The sequence below is a fragment of the Dendrobates tinctorius genome, unplaced genomic scaffold (genome assembly GCF_039654945.1).
Source record: "Dendrobates tinctorius isolate UK_male_01 unplaced genomic scaffold, ASM3965494v1 ptg000315l, whole genome shotgun sequence".
Taxonomy (NCBI): domain Eukaryota; kingdom Metazoa; phylum Chordata; class Amphibia; order Anura; family Dendrobatidae; genus Dendrobates; species Dendrobates tinctorius.
In genome coordinates this window covers 1,882,026-1,899,917 of record NW_027361982.1, presented here as the reverse complement: position 1 = coordinate 1,899,917, position 17,892 = coordinate 1,882,026, and the positions used below count along the sequence as shown (strand labels likewise).

At 51.7% G+C, this 17,892-nt stretch overlaps 1 protein-coding gene across 7 annotated transcripts; it reads right to left on the bottom strand.

Annotated features, from left to right (window-relative positions):
- Positions 1 to 486: 486 nt before the first annotated feature.
- On the bottom strand, positions 487 to 13,311 carry FOSB (FosB proto-oncogene, AP-1 transcription factor subunit). Of its 7 annotated transcripts, none has more exons than XR_012227067.1 (5): positions 12,342 to 13,311; positions 6,194 to 6,475; positions 6,008 to 6,115; positions 1,758 to 4,948; positions 487 to 1,291 (listed from the first exon to the last, which is right to left on the bottom strand). XR_012227067.1 is itself a non-coding variant. In XM_073561220.1 (5 exons), exons 1-5 carry the CDS (start codon positions 12,444 to 12,446, stop codon positions 4,546 to 4,548), a joined length of 804 nt encoding a protein of 267 aa, XP_073417321.1. In that variant the 5' UTR covers positions 12,447 to 13,311; the 3' UTR covers positions 487 to 4,545. The 7 variants fall into 7 exon arrangements, 6 of the variants coding, with proteins under 6 accessions (XP_073417321.1, XP_073417323.1, XP_073417320.1 ...); XM_073561220.1 differs by having other exon boundaries at positions 487 to 4,647; positions 4,742 to 4,948; XM_073561222.1 differs by lacking the exon at positions 12,342 to 13,311 and adding exons at positions 7,206 to 7,382; positions 8,486 to 8,951 and having other exon boundaries at positions 487 to 4,948.
- Positions 13,312 to 17,892: the final 4,581 nt, after the last annotated feature.

The following is a 17,892-nucleotide window of genomic DNA, read 5'->3' as shown; positions in this document are numbered from 1 at the left end:
CCATTGTATGCGCTAAGCTTTCTTAATTTTTCATATTTCCAATGCAATTCATTTTTCTTATTTCATGTTTGCATGTTATGGCGCTACAGTGTAGTTTGTAGAACTTGCATCTACTGCTGATCAGACTCGTTGATTAATCCATTGTTTGGTGTAAGAATTGTGAACTGTTTAGAAACCATTCACATTCCACTGCAATCATCTCTGCAAACTCCTTTGGTGTCTGTAAATTGCATTTATGGCTCCACAGACCTGCAGATTAACCCATTTTCTGCTGTATTCTGTTAACCCTTCATCTGCTGTCTTGTGTTTCTCTACACTTCGGGCTCTGTTGCTTACATTGTCCTGGTCCTTGCCGCTGCACCATCACCCTCGATGATCCTTCTCCATGTAGGAATTAGACCTCAGATGCACACAGTAAAGAGACCTCTATGTTCCCGAGTGAGATAGGTCTAGATGTCGCAGATGACACAAGAAAGAGGCCGAGACTTGTATTTAATGCAGTTTATTGGTCACTGCTTCATAAAGACATAAACTATAATGAAGTCAAAAAATAGATATAATATATAATATAATCTTCTAAAAATTACAGCACTATCACAGAAACTATACACAGAACAGCCCCTCCGCTGTCACCGCCTCTGTGACAGGCAGTGTCTCTTTATGGGCAGGTGCAGGCAGGAGGGGCCCCGACAATAAAAATGCTCCTCAGTGAGGGTCCGCAGGCATCCAGCGGCTTCTCCTGGCCCAGTAGCTTAGTCTGGCCCTCATATGCTGCCCACATGGACAATGGCGACAATGGACAGTCCTCCATGCTGCAGCCACCATGGTCACTGTGGATAGGATAGGAGGACTCGGAGCAGAACGGGCACCAAGGTAAATGTGAGAACCATTCCCTCATTTCTGTCGTCTCTGCTGAAATCTGATCACTGGACGATCCAGGCCCAAAAAAGTAAGAGGCGCTCCTCCCCCTCCACATCAAGGTCAGCACCACATCTCAGGCAGGATGGAGATCTTGATGTGGATGGTGATGTGGACAACACATGGTGTCAATGACAACAGTGCAACAGACAGGACGGGCTGTCATCGGAGTCTCGCAGTTGTGCAGCTTCAGGCTTCGAGCCTAGGACTTCGAAATGCTCAAATTTCAGCAGAGGATGAAGAGATTCCAGAGCAGTTTCATATATTTTAGGGACTTCAGTATTTCTTCTGGTCTGTTGACGCCCTGCTCTCTGCAGAAAGATGGCTGCACCTGGTGCGTGGACTCCTCATATTGTCAGGACTGGATCCAGCGCTGTAATATATAGATGTGTGTATATAAATACTTCTATATATATAAAAATATATAAAGCATCAAAAATATATTCTGAAATATCTATATACACAGGCGTGCACGGTGCAGCTTTGTACATGGACGACCCTGTGGTGTATACACCGATATACAGTTTCATCATATATGGGATTGTCACCTAAAGACCGCACTGACGTTTGCTGATAGACAGAGGGCGCTGACCATGAGCATCCGAATGGCCATTACAAATGAACCTTCCATCTGAACAGGGACGGTCTCCACTCTTTCACCAGTAGGGGGCAGAAATACCTAACACTCACAAAGGAGAGGGGGCAAATACATTACAAACTTCTGCTTGAAAGGGAAGGAAGGCTCAGCAATGGCAGCAGCATCCCTGGCAGCAGGAAAGTTAAATACTGCCCTCCGGCTGGGGCTCGTCCCGCGCCCTCCCCAAAACACCCCATCTCACAGCAATGGTCACGGCTTCTCATCTGGAGATTCTGGTCCCGGGTCTGATTGGCAGCAGTTTTGTTTCGGAATGTAGACGGCAAGATCTTCTTGACAGCACTCAGCCCCCCCACATGTACGGGGAAGAAGGAAGATGAGGGGCAATGAAGAATGGGAGAAGAGAAGGAAGCAGCAGCTAGAGTCCTCATTACAAGGGAGTAAGAGCCTCTACCTATGGCCTGTTTCACACTTCCGTTTTTGACCATCAGTGAAAATCTGCCGGTTTTGCAAAAAAAAAACGGATCCGCGATTTTTTTGGGCGGATCCGTTTTTTTCCCCATTGATTTGCATTACCGGCGGATCTTGATGGATGGCCATCCGTTGGATCCGGTTTTTTGCGGATCCATAAATTTTTTTTCGTCCGCCGAGATGCCTGGACGGACCATGCAACGTTTTTTGTGCTGCAGGATCCGCATGTTTTTAGTGCGCATGCCCGGAGGAATGAAGTCAGGAGGAAATTTAACTCTGAAATCATTTCTGGCGGCCAGAAACAAAAATTCTCATTCTCTCTCTCCTCTCTCCCCTTCCCGGGCAGCGGTTCCTTTAAAATTCTTCATTCGGCGGATCCGTCAAAAAAAACGGTCCGGTGGCATCAGTTAACAACGGATCCACTTTCCGCCTTTTTGGCGGATTTTAACTGACACAAAAAAACTGATGTGTGAAACAGGCCTAAGAGACTACAGGAGACATCAGGAGCGTTACATTACGGGAATGCAAGGAGCAAGACAAGCACAACTATAAGGAAGCAAATGAAGATGGGAGGGGCGCAGGCAGGCTGTGTCTCAGGGGGGCAGGAGCGCAGGCAGGGGCAGTCTGTGTCCCAGGGGGTCAGGAGCGCAGGCAGGGGCAGTCTGTGTCCCAGGGGGTCAGGAGCGCAGGCAGGGGCAGTCTGTGTCCCAGGGGGTCAGGAGCGCAGGCAGGGGCAGTCTGTGTCCCAGGGGGTCAGGAGCGCAGGCAGGGGCAGTCTGTGTCCCAGGGGGTCAGGAGCGCAGGCAGGGGCAGTCTGTGTCCCAGGGGGTCAGGAGCGCAGGCAGGGGCAGTCTGTGTCCCAGGGGGTCAGGAGCGCAGGCAGGGGCAGTCTGTGTCCCAGGGGGTCAGGAGCGCAGGCAGGGGCAGTCTGTGTCCCAGGGGGTCAGGAGCGCAGGCAGGGGCAGTCTGTGTCTCAGGGGGGCAGGAGCGCAGGCAGGGGCAGTCTGTGTCCCAGGGGGGCAGGAGCGCAGGCAGGGGCAGTCTGTGTCCCAGGGGGGCAGGAGCGCAGGCAGGGGCAGTCTGTGTCTCAGAGGGGCAGGAGCGCAGGCAGGGGCAGTCTGTGTCCCAGAGGGTCAGGAGCGCAGGCAGGGGCAGTCTGTGTCCCAGAGGGTCAGGAGCGCAGGCAGGGGCAGTCTGTGTCCCAGAGGGCCAGGAGCGCAGGCAGGGGCAGTCTGTGTCTCAGAGGGCCAGGAGCGCAGGCAGGGGCAGTCTGTGTCTCAGAGGGCCAGGAACGCAGGCAGGGGCAGTCTGTGTCTCAGAGGGCCAGGAGCGCAGGCAGGGGCAGTCTGTGTCTCAGAGGGCCAGGAGCGCAGGCAGGGGCAGTCTGTGTCCCAGGGGGTCAGGAGCGCAGGCAGAGGCAGATTGTGTCTCAGAGGGCCAGGAGCGCAGGCAGGGGTAAGCTGTGTCCCAGGGGGTCAGGAACGCAGGCAGGGGCAGTCTGTGTCTCAGAGGGCCAGGAGCGCAGGCAGGGGCAGTCTGTGTCTCAGAGGGCCAGGAGCGCAGGCAGGGGCAGTCTGTGTCTCAGAGGGCCAGGAGCGCAGGCAGGGGCAGTCTGTGTCTCAGAGGGCCAGGAGCGCAGGCAGGGGCAGTCTGTGTCCCGGGGGGGTCAGGAGCACAAGCAGAGGCAGTCTGTGTCCCGGGGGGTCAGGAGCACAAGCAGAGGCAGATTGTGTCTCAGAGGGCCAGGAGCGCAGGCAGGGGTAAGCTGTGTCTCAGGGGGTCAGGAGCGGTCTGTGTCTCAGAGAACCAGCGGCGCAGGCAGGGGTAGGCTGTGTCCCAGATTGACAGAAGCGCAGCCAGGAGCGGTCTGTGTCTCAGGGGGTCAGGAGCGCAAGCAGAGGCAGTCCGTGTCTCAGAGGGACAGAAGCGCAGCGTCACAGAGGGTCAGGAGTGCATGCAGGGGCAGGCCGTGTCTCAGAGGGCCAGGAACGCAGGCAGGGGGGTCTGTGTCTCAGAGCGCCAGGAACGCAGGCAGGGGCGGTCTGTGTCTCAGAGGGCCAAGGGCATAGGCAGGGGCAGGCTGTGTCTCAGAGGGCCAGGAGCGCTTGCAGGGGAAGGCTATGTCCCAGAGGGTCAGGAGTGCAGGCAGGGGCAGGCTGTATCTCAGAGGGCCAGGAGCGCAGGCAGGGGGGTCTGTATCAAAGAGAGCCAGGAACGCAGGCAGGGGGGGTCTGTGTCTCAGAGGGCCAGGAACGCATGCAGGGGGGTCTGTGTCTCAGATGGCCAGGAGCGCAGGCAGGGGCGGTCTGTGTCTCAGATGGCCAGGAGCGCAGGCAGGGGCGGTCTATGTTTCCGAGGGCCAAGAGCACAGGCAGGGGCGGTCTGTGTTCCAGAGGGCCAGGAGCGCAGGCAGGGGCAGGCCTTCTCAGAGGGGCAGGCTTTCTCAGAGGGGCAGGGGCACAGGCAGAGAAAGGCTATGTCTAAGAGGGCAAGTAGGGAGAGGGAAGTTGCGTCACAGAGGGGAAGGCTTTGTCTCGGAGGGCCAGGAGCAGACAGGGAGACTATGTTTCAGAGGGCCAGAAGTGATGGGGAGCTGAGTGAGTCGGAGGAGGAGCGCTCGCTTCCGCTGCTGCGCTGGTACCGGCTTCCACAGGCTCCTCCCTCTGGAGTGGTGAATACAAATGAAGATGTGTAAGATCCAGCGCTGGTGATACAGTCCGAGTCCGGTAGTGGAGGAAAACAGACAGGGAATGATACCTCCGACTGGGGGGGGAATGAAGGTAGCAGTCCACCATGGGGGAAGGATGCGGCTGGCTCAGTGTGGGGCAGGTCGGGATCCTCATAGGGCACTTTGCATCCGGATCGGTGGGAGAGAAGAGCAAATTCCAGCTGTTCCTTCTGTCTGCGCAGTTCATCAATTTCTGCCTCAAGGTTGGACTTTTCCTCCTCCAAGACATCCGTCTCCTACAAGATGGAAGTTCACATGAGAACTGAACAGCTCGCTCTCCTCTAGGCTGCACAGAGATCCTGCCCCAGAGCAGACGGGAATTACAGAGGTCACATCAGCTCTGAGGATGCAGCCATCCCGTATATCTACACTGCGCACCCCCCACCACGCCAGACTCCATACCTGCCCCCCACTGAGCTCATCAAGTCACAGTCTACAGTCGTGCGAAAAAGTAAGTGCCCCGCTCCCATGTTACTGATAAAGAGAAAACAAGAAGAAACTGATCAGGAGTAATACAGCAGGTGAAATAAGTATTGAACATGTCACCAATTTTCTAAGTAAATCTATTTCTAAAGGTGCTATTGACATGAAATTCTCACTACATGTCGGTAAAAACCCATCCAATCCACACAGGCAAAGAAACAATAGATGTCCTTAAATTCAGTTATTTGTAATGAGAAATGACACCAAGAAAACTGCCTGAACACATGAAGCAAGAGAGGTGCAAAAAACCCTGGAAAGGCCTGACACCAGCTGAAATCTATTAGTAATTAGAAAGGAATCCTGCCACTTAGTGACAAATAATATTAGCTGGTTCAACTGATGGCCTATGAAAAGGTGTCTCATTACCAAGGTGCCACACAAGAAACATTGCATGATGGGTAAAACCAGTGAGTTGTCTCAAGACCTTTGCAACCTTATTATTGCAAAACATACTGAGATTGGTTACAGAGGAATTTCTAAACTACTGAAGGTTCCATTGAGCGCTGTTGGGGCCATAACCTGGAAGTGGAAAGAACATGTCAATAGCACCTTTAGAAATATATTTACTCAGAAAATTGGTGACATGTCCAATAGCCTGGTCAATGGATAATAGTTTACATACAGGAGAATAAAACCTGCCATAGTCCTGCTCACACACTGAGCACTTGTTACTATGTATTAGTGTAGATAATCATTTGCCAGGTAAGAACAACAGCACAAATCTCTGGAGAAAATCCACAGACATCTAATTCCAAGAGTCGAGACTGAATATGGGGAAGATATGGACGACCCCTTCAAGGATCACTGCTTACGTTTTGTAATCTGTCGGTCAGCTCTCGTCTCCTGTTCCTGCATTTGGCAGCAGCTAATTTGTTCCTTTCTCGCCGGACTCGCCTCTTCTCCTCTTCCTCTGGGGTTAACTGTACAGAGAGAGGGATGTCTGGTGAGACAGGCAATATGTGAGCAAAGTCTATCTCCATCTATATACTGCAACTTACCGCTTCTTCTCGAGGTCTTTTTCTGGGTCTTGTCGGGCGAGTTTCCTCCTGTCCAGAGGAAGAAGCAGCAGGCTGTGTTGTGCCATATGAGGAACCGGAGGGTGACGCATAGCTGGGGCCCGGCAGGTCATAGGGGTCAATGGGTGGTCCTGATGTTGGCTGGGATTGAGCCATGGAGGAGATAAGCGCAGGTGTGACCAACCACTGGAGGTCCTGACTACTGGTGATGGCCGTAACAGTGGGCACAAAGGAAGAGGGGACATCACATAGGGCCACACACTCCTGGTAGAAAGAGACAGAGATATTCACAATCATGGAAGAGACAACTAAAAATGGGGGGGCAGGGACAAAACCTAAAGAAGATGAAGGTAAGAGAAAGTGGAGAGGATGGAGGAGGGGGATAAAAAGAAAACAATTTAAAAAACAAGGAGAGTGAAGGGTACAGGTAGAAGAATGGAGGAGAGGAAAAAAGAGGATTCGGGGAAGAGAGGAAAAAGGAGAATGAAGAGTATAGGTAAACAAATGAAGGAGAGAGGGAAAAAGGAGGGAAAAAAGAAGAAAGAAGGAAAGAGGGACAAGAAAGAATGAAGGGAAGTAGGAATGGAGAGAAAAGGAATAAAGAAGAGCCTGGAGGCAAAGAGAGGAAAAAGAAAGCTGAAGAGAAGATGTAGGAGAAGGGAAGAAAGAATGAAAGGAAGTGAGAATGAAGAGGAGGAAGAAAGAAAAGAGCATGAAGTAGAGAGGAAAAAGAAGGGAATAAGAGGAACAAGAGAGAATGAAAGGAAGTGATAATAGAGGGAAGAGGAAGAAAGAAGAGCATGGAGGAGAGAAAAAAGGGAGGAAAGCTAAAAAAAGAGAAGAAAGCATGGTAGAAAAGGAAGACAAAGTAAAGAGGAAAGATGAAGAATAGAGGAGATAGGAGAAGGGAAGAGATGCAAAAGAAGTAGAGATGTTCATATCTGAAATTTCAGAGCCGTGAAAAGTATGTGCACCCCTGCTAAATTTCTCCTACCCCCATATTACTTGTGAAATGTCCTCCTGGTTGTCCCCGATCGTCGTGATAGAGAAGGGTGTAGATTATGTAACTCCCTCTGCTTTCTATAACCCGACCTCCATCTTCTTTGCGGCTGATGAGGGTTTTCCTCCTCTAATTCTCATACATGAACTTCACATTTCAGGTTCAGAGGAGCTGAAAGGTTTTTCTGCTTTTGAAATAACTGCGTCTACAGTTCCTTGGTGCGACTACTGCGCGGTCTACAGATCAGCACGGGGGCAGACACTTTTGCACAGTCGCAGGTAATATTACAGGTATTGCTCAGTGACAGATTCGGGGGTAAATACTTGTTCACAGTTCTGAGGGTCTCACACAAAAATGGAACATCCCCTCTCTGAGATATCTTCTGACTGATCCACCCCCTTGTTTACCTAGAAGACCCTCTCTTTGCTCAACAATCCACAGCCTCCCCCAGTACAGGTAACAACTCTTTTTGTTTCACTGATCCACCTCCTTCGCATGTAACAGATCCTTTATGGGGCATCTTCTCACTGATCTCCATCCTTCTACAGGCAGCAATAGCTCATCTCTGAAACATCTCACTGAACCACCCTCCTTTCTGGGAAAACCCCTCTTTCAATTTATCCACTCCCTATACAGAAAATCGTCCCACGTCTCATTGATCAACACTGTACAGGTCTCTTTTCTTACTAATCCAACCTCTGCACAGGGAATCGCCCCCTCTGGGGAATCTTATCACTGAATCACAGTCTTCCCCAATACAGGTAATTCCACCTCTCCTTTGGTGTACTATCTCACTGACCCATCTATTTGCTACATTTACACATTGTCTACCCTCAGAGAAAGACTGGCTTATTTCTTTCACAGGTGTCCTACTTGTTGCATCTATTGACTCAACCATGGATCGGTTAAAAACAGATTAAACCTGGATGGAAACCTGAAATACAAGGTGTGTTCTCCGAGTGTCTGCAGTGTTACCCAGATCCCCATCATTAATGGCCAAGTCTGATCCAGATGTGAAAAGGACAAGATCAGAGTCTCAGGGTCCAGAGTCACGGACTGATGGACTAAGTGCATGGATCAGTGAAAGCATGGAGAGGTGACTAGTCTCACGCCGTCCCTGGCCGGTTCTACCCAGCGATGCTACAAGTGATTGTCAGTCACCTGTAGGGATGCTCGGAGAAGCCGGCGGGGAGCTGCCGGAATAGTCACGTCTCCTGCTATGGGCTCTTGTAACAGGTTCATTTAAAATAACATTTTTTTTCTAATCCACCTACCTAACACAGGTAACAGCACCCTTGGGTGCATCTTCTCACTGATCCATCCCATGCACAGGTTACAGCCTCCTCTAGGGCATCTTCTCACTAATCCACTCCCCTGCACAGGTAAGTCCCCTTGGATGCATCTTCTTACTGATCCACCCCCAGCACAAGTAACAGCCCCCTCAGGTACATCTCACTGATCCACCCCATGCACAGGTAACAGCTCCCTCACGTGCATTTTCTTACTGATCCACCCCTTGCACAGGTAACAGGTCTCTGATGCATCTTCTCACTGATCCACCCCCCGCACATGTAACCACCACCTCTGGTATACCTCACTGATCCATCCCTAGCAAACGTAACAGCTCCTGCTTGTGAATCTTCTTACAGATCCACCCTGGCTTGCACAGGTAACAGCCCCTTCGAGTGCATCTTCTCACTGATCAACCCCCTGCATAGGTAACATCCCCCCCCCCCCCCCCCCCCCGTCCATCTTTTCACAGATTCACTCCCTGAACAGGTAAAAGCCTCCTTGGGCACAACTTCTCACTGGTCCACCCCATGCACATGTAACAGCCCCCTCTGGTGCATCTTCTCAGTGATCCACTCCTTGCACATGTAACAGCCCATCTGGTGGACATTCTCACTGATCCACACCCTAAACAAGTAACAGCCCCCTCTGATGCATCTTCTCACTGATCCCCCACTAAACAGCCTCCTCTCATGCATTTTTTCACTGATCCACCCCTGCACAGGTAACAGCCCCCCGGGTGCATCTTTTCACTGATCAACCCTCTGCACAGGTAAAAGCCCTTGTGGTGCATCTTCTCACTGATCCATCTCTTGCAAACGTAACAAACCCTTCTAGTGCATCTTCTCACTGATCCACCCTGCACAGGCAACAGCCACCTGTGGTGCATCTTCTCACTGATCCACCTCTCGCACAGTTAACAACCTGTCAGGTGCACTTCTCACTGACCTACCCCCTACATAGATAACAAGCCCCCCTCGGGTGCATCTTGTCACTGGTCCACCCCTGCCCAGGTAATAGCCCCCCCCCCCCGGGTACATCTTCTCTCTGATCAACCCCCTGCAAACGTAACAACCCCTTCTAGTGCATCTTCTCACTGATCCACCCTGCAAAGGCAACAGCCACCTGTGGTGCATCTTCTCACTGATCCACCTCTCGCAGTTAACAACCCGTCAGGTGCACTTCTCACTGACCTACCCCCTACATAGGTAACAGCCCCCTTGGGTGCATCTTCTCACTGATCCACCCCTGCCTAGGTAACAGCCCCCCGGGTGCATCTTTTCCCTGATCAACCCTCTGCACAGGTAAAAGCCCTCGTGGTGCATCTTCTCACTGATCCACCTCTTGCAAAGGTAACAACCCCTTCTAGTGCATCTTCTCACTGATGCACCCCTGCCCAGGTAGCAGCCCCCCCGGGTACAGCTCCCCTGCCCCCCACTCGGGGCCGCGCTCCTATGCTGCCTCTTTTCCTACGTCCGGTTCATTTGCCATTATTTCGGGATTCCCTGTGGAGTGTGGAGAAGAGATCTCGCTGCTGTGGGCGCGTTTCAACAAATCTCCGCCCCTTGGGTCCTTGACGTCAGCAGCGCCAGTTACGTCCCTGCGCTCTATCGACGCTGCGTTCCAAAATAGCACGCCAGCGTCACTGCTCGTCAGCTCCGCCCACCCAAGCTATGATTGACAAGTGGCAGAAGCGTCGGCTGGAGGAGTCTGTGGCAGGGGGCGACCGTACAAAGTACTTCAACTCCTAGCGTCCGAGAGATCTGGGACGAAAGTGAGAGGCAGCCAGAGGACGATCACCTCATTATCCTGCCACCAGAAAGTCACAAGAATTGTGCCCACTAATAATGCAGACTCCTCTGCCCTCCCTGACTGCGCCCTCCGGTGACACTCCTGCCCTGCCTGCCTGTGGGTTCCTCCTTACACTCCTGCCCTACCTGCCTGTGGTTTCCTCCTTACACTCCTACCCTACCTGCCTGTGGTCTCGTCCTTGCCCTACCTGCCTGTGGTCTCGTCCTTACCCTCCTGCCCTACCTGCCTGTGGTCTCGTCCTTACCCTCCTGCCCTACCTGCCTGTGGTTTCCTCCTTACACTCCTACCCTACCTGCCTGTGGTTTCCTCCTTACACTCCTGCCCTACCTGCCTGTGGTCTCGTCCTTACCCTCCTGCCCTACCTGCCTGTGGTCTCGTCCTTACACTCCTGCCCTGCCTGCCTGTGGGTTCCTCCTTACACTCCTGCCCTACCTGCCTGTGGTTTCCTCCTTACACTCCTACCCTACCTGCCTGTGGTCTCGTCCTTACCCTCCTGCCCTACCTGCCTGTGGTCTCGTCCTTACCCTCCTGCCCTACCTGCCTGTGGTTTCCTCCTTACCCTCCTGCCCTACCTGCCTGTGGTCTCGTCCTTACCCTCCTGCCCTACCTGCCTGTGGTTTCCTCCTTACACTCCTACCCTACCTGCCTGTGGGTTCCTCCTTACACTCCTACCCTACCTGCCTGTGGGTTCCTCCTTACACTCCTGCCCTACCTGCCTGTGGGTTCCTCCTTACACTCCTGCCCTACCTGCCTGTGGTCTCGTCGTTACACTCCTGCCCTACCTGCCTGTGGTTTCCTCCTTACACTCCTGCCCTACCTGCCTGTGGTTTCCTCCTTACACTCCTACCCTACCTGCCTGTGGTTTCCTCCTTACCCTCCTACCCTACCTGCCTGTGGTTTCCTCCTTACACTCCTGCCCTACCTACCTGTGGTCTCGTCCTTACACTCCTGCCCTACCTGCCTGTGGTCTCGTCCTTACACTCCTGACCTACCTGCCTGTGGTTTCCTCCTTACACTCCTGCCCTACCTGCCTGTGGTTTCCTCCTTACACTCCTGCCCTACCTGCCTGTGGTCTCGTCCTTACACTCCTGCCCTACCTGCCTGTGGTCTCGTCCTTACAATCCTGACCTACCTGCCTGTGGTTTCCTCCTTACACTCCTGCCCTACCTGCCTGTGGTCTCGTCCTTACACTCCTACCCTACCTGCCTGTGGTCTCGTCCTTACACTCCTACCCTGCCTGCCTGTGGTCTCCTCCTTACACTCCTGCCCTACCTGCCTGTGGTCTCCTCCTTACACTCCTGCCCTACCTGCCTGTGGTCTCGTCCTTACACTCCTACCCTACCTGCCTGTGGTCTCGTCCTTACACTCCTGCCCTACCTGCCTATGGTCTTGTCCTTACACTCCTACCCTGCATGTGGTCTCCTCCTTACACTCCTGCCCTACCTGCCTGTGGTCTCCTACTTACACTCCTGCCTACCTGTGGTTACCTTCTTACACTCCTCCCCTACCTGCCTGTGGTCTCCTTACACTCCTGCCCTACCTGCCTGTGGTTTCCTCCTTACACTTTTGCCCTGCCTGCGATCTCCTCCTTACACTTTTGCCTTGCCTGCGGTCTCCTCCTTACACTCCTCCCCTACCTGACTGTGGTCTCCTTACACTCCTGCCCTACCTGCCTGTGGTCTCCTCCTTACACTTCTGCCCTGCCTGCCTGTGGTCTCCTCCTTACACTCCTGCCCTGCCTGTAGTCTTCGTACACTACTGCCCTGCCTTACTGATGCCTCCTGTGACACTCCTGCCCTGCCTGCCTATGGTCTCCTCCCACTCTTCTGCCCTGCCTGTGGTCTCCTGTTATAGTCCTGCCCTGTCTCCTGACACTCCAGCCTCCCGTTGGCCTGAGGAGATCACAGCATGAGCTGGATTCACCCTTGTGTTTTCTCACTCGTCAGTGTTGACTCTCGGGACGTAACCTGCCCTGTGACTGCCTGACTTCTGGATGACGTCGCCCCTGTCCTGTGACGTCACACTCACCTGTGGGGCAGCAGCCGTGGATGGGCTCCCAAACGAATCCACGGATGACAGGTACTGAGACTCGGCCGAGGGGGAGGAACTGGAGGAGTCGTATCCCTGGTACATGTCCCCCGGAATCCTGAGCTGCGGCCTCGATGCCGAACAGTAAGTATATCCCGAGTGTCCAGACGTCAGGGATCTCCTCAGCACTCACAGGGATCAGCAGTGGTGGGATCTCAGGGATCGGCAGTAGTGTCTTCCCTTCTGTAGGGATCAGCAGTGGGATCTTCTAAGCCTTCTGTAGGGATCAGCTGTGAGAGCTCTTCATACTTAGGAAGGGATCAGTGATGGGGGGGGGGATTTCCTGTTTCGGAGAGATAAATATTGGGATCCACTCCTGTGTGCAGATCCACGTTAGGTCCCCCCTAAAGAAACAAATGAGGGGATTTCCTTAGATATTTGTAAAGATAAATAATAGGGTTTTCTCCTGTGTAGGTCTCCGTGATGGGATCAAGAAGGAAATCTCAGAATGTAATTGGATTCAATAATGGATCTTTATCAGACTTTTGTAGTAAAATAAGTGATGGGATCTCCTCCTGTGTAAGAAGCAATGATGAGATCTCCTGTGTAAGATGCAAAGATGGGATCTCCTCCTGTATAGGGATCAATGATGGGAATCTCCTCCTGTATAGGGATCAATGATGGGAATTTCCTCCTGTATAGGGATCAATGATGGGAATCTCCTCCTGTATAGGGATCAATGATGGGAATCTCCTCCTGTATAGGAATCAATGATGGGATCTCCTCCTGTATAGGAATCAATGATGGGATCTCCTCCTGAGTACAGATAATAAATGATGAGATCTTATCCTGTGTTGGGATCAATGATGGGATCTCCTCCTGGCTCCGGTCAGGGCGCCCCCAGTGGCCGTGGTACACGCACAGTATACGGGCAGCAGCGTCCGTCCTCACGCTCAGCTATTCCTCAGATTTATGAATGAAACTCTCCGCTCGCAGCTATTTATACCGGTGCAGCCCGCCCCCTCTGCACACGTCACGCAATCTTTTGCCGATATCTTCTCATTGACTGCACCGAGCGCCCCCAAACTCTCCAGTCCGCACCCCCAGAGCCCCTCGCCTGCTCTCCCCGACTTTCAGCCCTAAAGATGCCCTGAGATCTCTGATCCGACGACCTGGAGGACACTGCGGGTGGCTCCGCCCACCCGGAGTTCCTGTGACGTACATAGCCATATAAGGTGTTGTCTTTGCTGTGTTTATCTGGTTACCAAGCAGTGACGTCAGAGGGAATCCCTGTTCTCAGCTCGGCAGAGAGGAGTATTAATAGCTTTATGCTGCTACTATGCCGGAGATAGCGCGGCCGGGCTGGGGCATGTGTGTGAGCGCTAGAAATCCCCGGGACACCGGAATATCACTGCCCTGACAGCAGGCGACACTGTGCGGTATATGCAGGGCAGGGTGGAAAAAGGCTGCACTAAAGTCGGCACAACTTCACACAGCAATCTCATTGTGCTCCTGTAAATAGAGCGCTCCAATGTATAGAAGGGAAGATTGGGACATCTGAGGCATCGATGGTTAATCCGACCGACCACTAATGTGTATGTGTACAATGTGACGTCCTCCATCATCAGTATCTGGTGTCCGTGTATAATGTGACCGCATCCATCATCAGTATCTGGTGCCCGTGTATAATGTGACATCCTCCATGATCAGTATCCGGTGTCCGTGTATAATGTGACCTCCTCCATCATCAGTATCCGGTGTCCGTGTATAATGTGACCTCCTCCATCATCAGTATCCGGTGCCCGTGTATAATGTGACCTCCTCCATCATCAGTATCCGGTGCCCGTGTATAATGTGACCTCCTCCATCATCAGTATCTGGTGCCCGTGTATAATGTGACCTCCTCCATCATCAGTATCCGGTGTCCGTGTATAATGTGACCGCCTCCATCATCAGTATCTAGTGTCCGTGTATAATGTGACCTCCTCAATCATCAGTATCTGGTGCCCGTGTATAATGTGACCGCCTCCATCATCAGTATCTAGTGTCCGTGTATAATGTGACCTCCTCCATCATCAGTATCCGGTGTCCGTGTATAATGTGACCTCCTCCATGATCAGTATCCGGTGTCCGTGTATAATGTGACCTCCTCCATCATCAGTATCTGGTGCCCGTGTATAATGTGACCTCCTCCATGATCAGTATCCGGTGTCCGTGTATAATGTGACCGCCTCCATCATCAGTATCTGGTGTCCGTGTATAATGTGACCTCCTCCATCATCAGTATCTGGTGTCCGTGTATAATGTGACCGCCTCCATCATCAGTATCCGGTGTCCGTGTATAATGTGACCGCCTCCATCATCAGTATCTAGTGTCCGTGTATAATGTGACCTCCTCAATCATCAGTATCTGGTGCCCGTGTATAATGTGACCTCCTCCATGATCAGTATCCGGTGTCCGTGTATAATGTGACCTCCTCCATCATCAGTATCTGGTGCCCGTGTATAATGTGACCTCCTCCATGATCAGTATCCGGTGTCCGTGTATAATGTGACCGCCTCCATCATCAGTATCTGGTGTCCGTGTATAATGTGACCTCCTCAATCATCAGTATCTGGTGCCCGTGTATAATGTGACCTCCTCCATGATCAGTATCCGGTGTCCGTGTATAATGTGACCTCCTCCATCATCAGTATCTGGTGCCCGTGTATAATGTGACCTCCTCCATCATCAGTATCCGGTGTCCGTGTATAATGTGACCGCCTCCATCATCAGTATCTGGTGTCCGTGTATAATGTGACCTCCTCCATCATCAGTATCTGGTGTCCGTGTATAATGTGACCGCCTCCATCATCAGTATCTAGTGTCCGTGTATAATGTGACCTCCTCAATCATCAGTATCTGGTGCCCGTGTATAATGTGACCTCCTCCATGATCAGTATCCGGTGTCCGTGTATAATGTGACCTCCTCCATCATCAGTATCTGGTGCCCGTGTATAATGTGACCTCCTCCATCATCAGTATCCGGTGTCCGTGTATAATGTGACCGCCTCCATCATCAGTATCTGGTGTCCGTGTATAATGTGACCTCCTCCATCATCAGTATCTGGTGTCCGTGTATAATGTGACCGCCTCCATCATCAGTATCTAGTGTCCGTGTATAATGTGACCTCCTCCATCATCAGTATCCGGTGCCCGTGTATAATGTGACCTCCTCCATCATCAGTATCTGGTGCCCGTGTATAATGTGACCTCCTCCATCATCAGTATCCGGTGTCCGTGTATAATGTGACCGCCTCCATCATCAGTATCTAGTGTCCGTGTATAATGTGACCTCCTCAATCATCAGTATCTGGTGCCCGTGTATAATGTGACCGCCTCCATCATCAGTATCCGGTGCCCGTGTATAATGTGACCGCCTCCATCATCAGTATCTAGTGTCCGTGTATAATGTGACCTCCTCAATCATCAGTATCCGGTGCCCGTGTATAATGTGACCTCCTCCATCATCAGTATCTGGTGCCCGTGTATAATGTGACCTCCTCCATCATCAGTATCCGGTGCCCGTGTATAATGTGACCTCCTCCATCATCAGTATCTGGTGCCCGTGTATAATGTGACCTCCTCCATCATCAGTATCCGGTGTCCGTGTATAATGTGACCGCCTCCATCATCAGTATCTAGTGTCCGTGTATAATGTGACCTCCTCAATCATCAGTATCTGGTGCCCGTGTATAATGTGACCGCCTCCATCATCAGTATCCGGTGCCCGTGTATAATGTGACCGCCTCCATCATCAGTATCTAGTGTCCGTGTATAATGTGACCTCCTCAATCATCAGTATCTGGTGCCCGTGTATAATGTGACCTCCTCCATGATCAGTATCCGGTGTCCGTGTATAATGTGACCTCCTCCATCATCAGTATCTGGTGCCCGTGTATAATGTGACCTCCTCCATGATCAGTATCCGGTGTCCGTGTATAATGTGACCGCCTCCATCATCAGTATCTAGTGTCCGTGTATAATGTGACCTCCTCAATCATCAGTATCTGGTGCCCGTGTATAATGTGACCTCCTCCATGATCAGTATCCGGTGTCCGTGTATAATGTGACCTCCTCAATCATCAGTATCTGGAGCCCGTGTATAATGTGACCGCCTCCATCATCAGTATCCGGTGCCCGTGTATAATGTGACCGCCTCCATCATCAGTATCTAGTGTCCGTGTATAATGTGACCTCCTCAATCATCAGTATCCGGTGTCCGTGTATAATGTGACCTCCTCCATCATCAGTATCTGGTGCCCGTGTATAATGTGACCTCCTCCATCATCAGTATCCGGTGTCCGTGTATAATGTGACCGCCTCCATCATCAGTATCTAGTGTCCGTGTATAATGTGACCTCCTCAATCATCAGTATCTGGTGCCCGTGTATAATGTGACCGCCTCCATCATCAGTATCCGGTGTCCGTGTATAATGTGACTGCCTCCATCATCAGTATCTAGTGTCCGTGTATAATGTGACCGCATCCATCATCAGTATCTGGTGCCTGTGTATAATGTGACCTCCTCCATCATCAGTATCCGGTGCCCGTGTATAATGTGACTGCCTCCATCATCAGTATCTAGTGTCCGTGTATAATGTGACCGCATCCATCATCAGTATCTGGTGCCCGTGTATAATGTGACCTCCTCCATCATCAGTATCTGGTGTCCGTGTATAATGTGACGTCCTCCATCATCAGTATCTGGTGTCCGTGTATAATGTGACCGCCTCCATCATCAGTATCTGGTGTCCGTGTATAATGTGACCTCCTCCATGATCAGTATCCGGTGTCCGTGTATAATGTGACCTCCTCCATCATCAGTATCTGGTGCCCGTGTATAATGTGACCTCCTCCATCATCAGTATCCGGTGTCCGTGTATAATGTGACCGCCTCCATCATCAGTATCTAGTGTCCGTGTATAATGTGACCTCCTCAATCATCAGTATCTGGTGCCCGTGTATAATGTGACCGCCTCCATCATCAGTATCCGGTGCCCGTGTATAATGTGACCGCCTCCATCATCAGTATCCGGTGTCCGTGTATAATGTGACCGCCTCCATCATCAGTATCCGGTGTCCGTGTATAATGTGACCTCCTCCATCATCAGTATCCGGTGCCCGTGTATAATGTGACCTCCTCCATCATCAGTATCTGGTGTCCGTGTATAATGTGACCGCCTCCATCATCAGTATCTGGTGTCCGTGTATAATGTGACCGCCTCCATCATCAGTATCTGGTGCCCGTGTATAATGTGACCGCCTCCATCATCAGTATCCGGTGTCCGTGTATAATGTGACCTCCTCCATCATCAGTATCCGGTGTCCGTGCATAATGTGACCGTCTCCATCATCAGTATCTGGTGTCCGTGTATAATGTGACCGCCTCCATCATCAGTATCTGGTGCCCGTGTATAATGTGACTGTCTCCATCATCAGTATCTGGTGTCCGTGTATAATGTGACCTCCTCCATCATCAGTATCCGGTGTCCGTGTATAATGTGACCG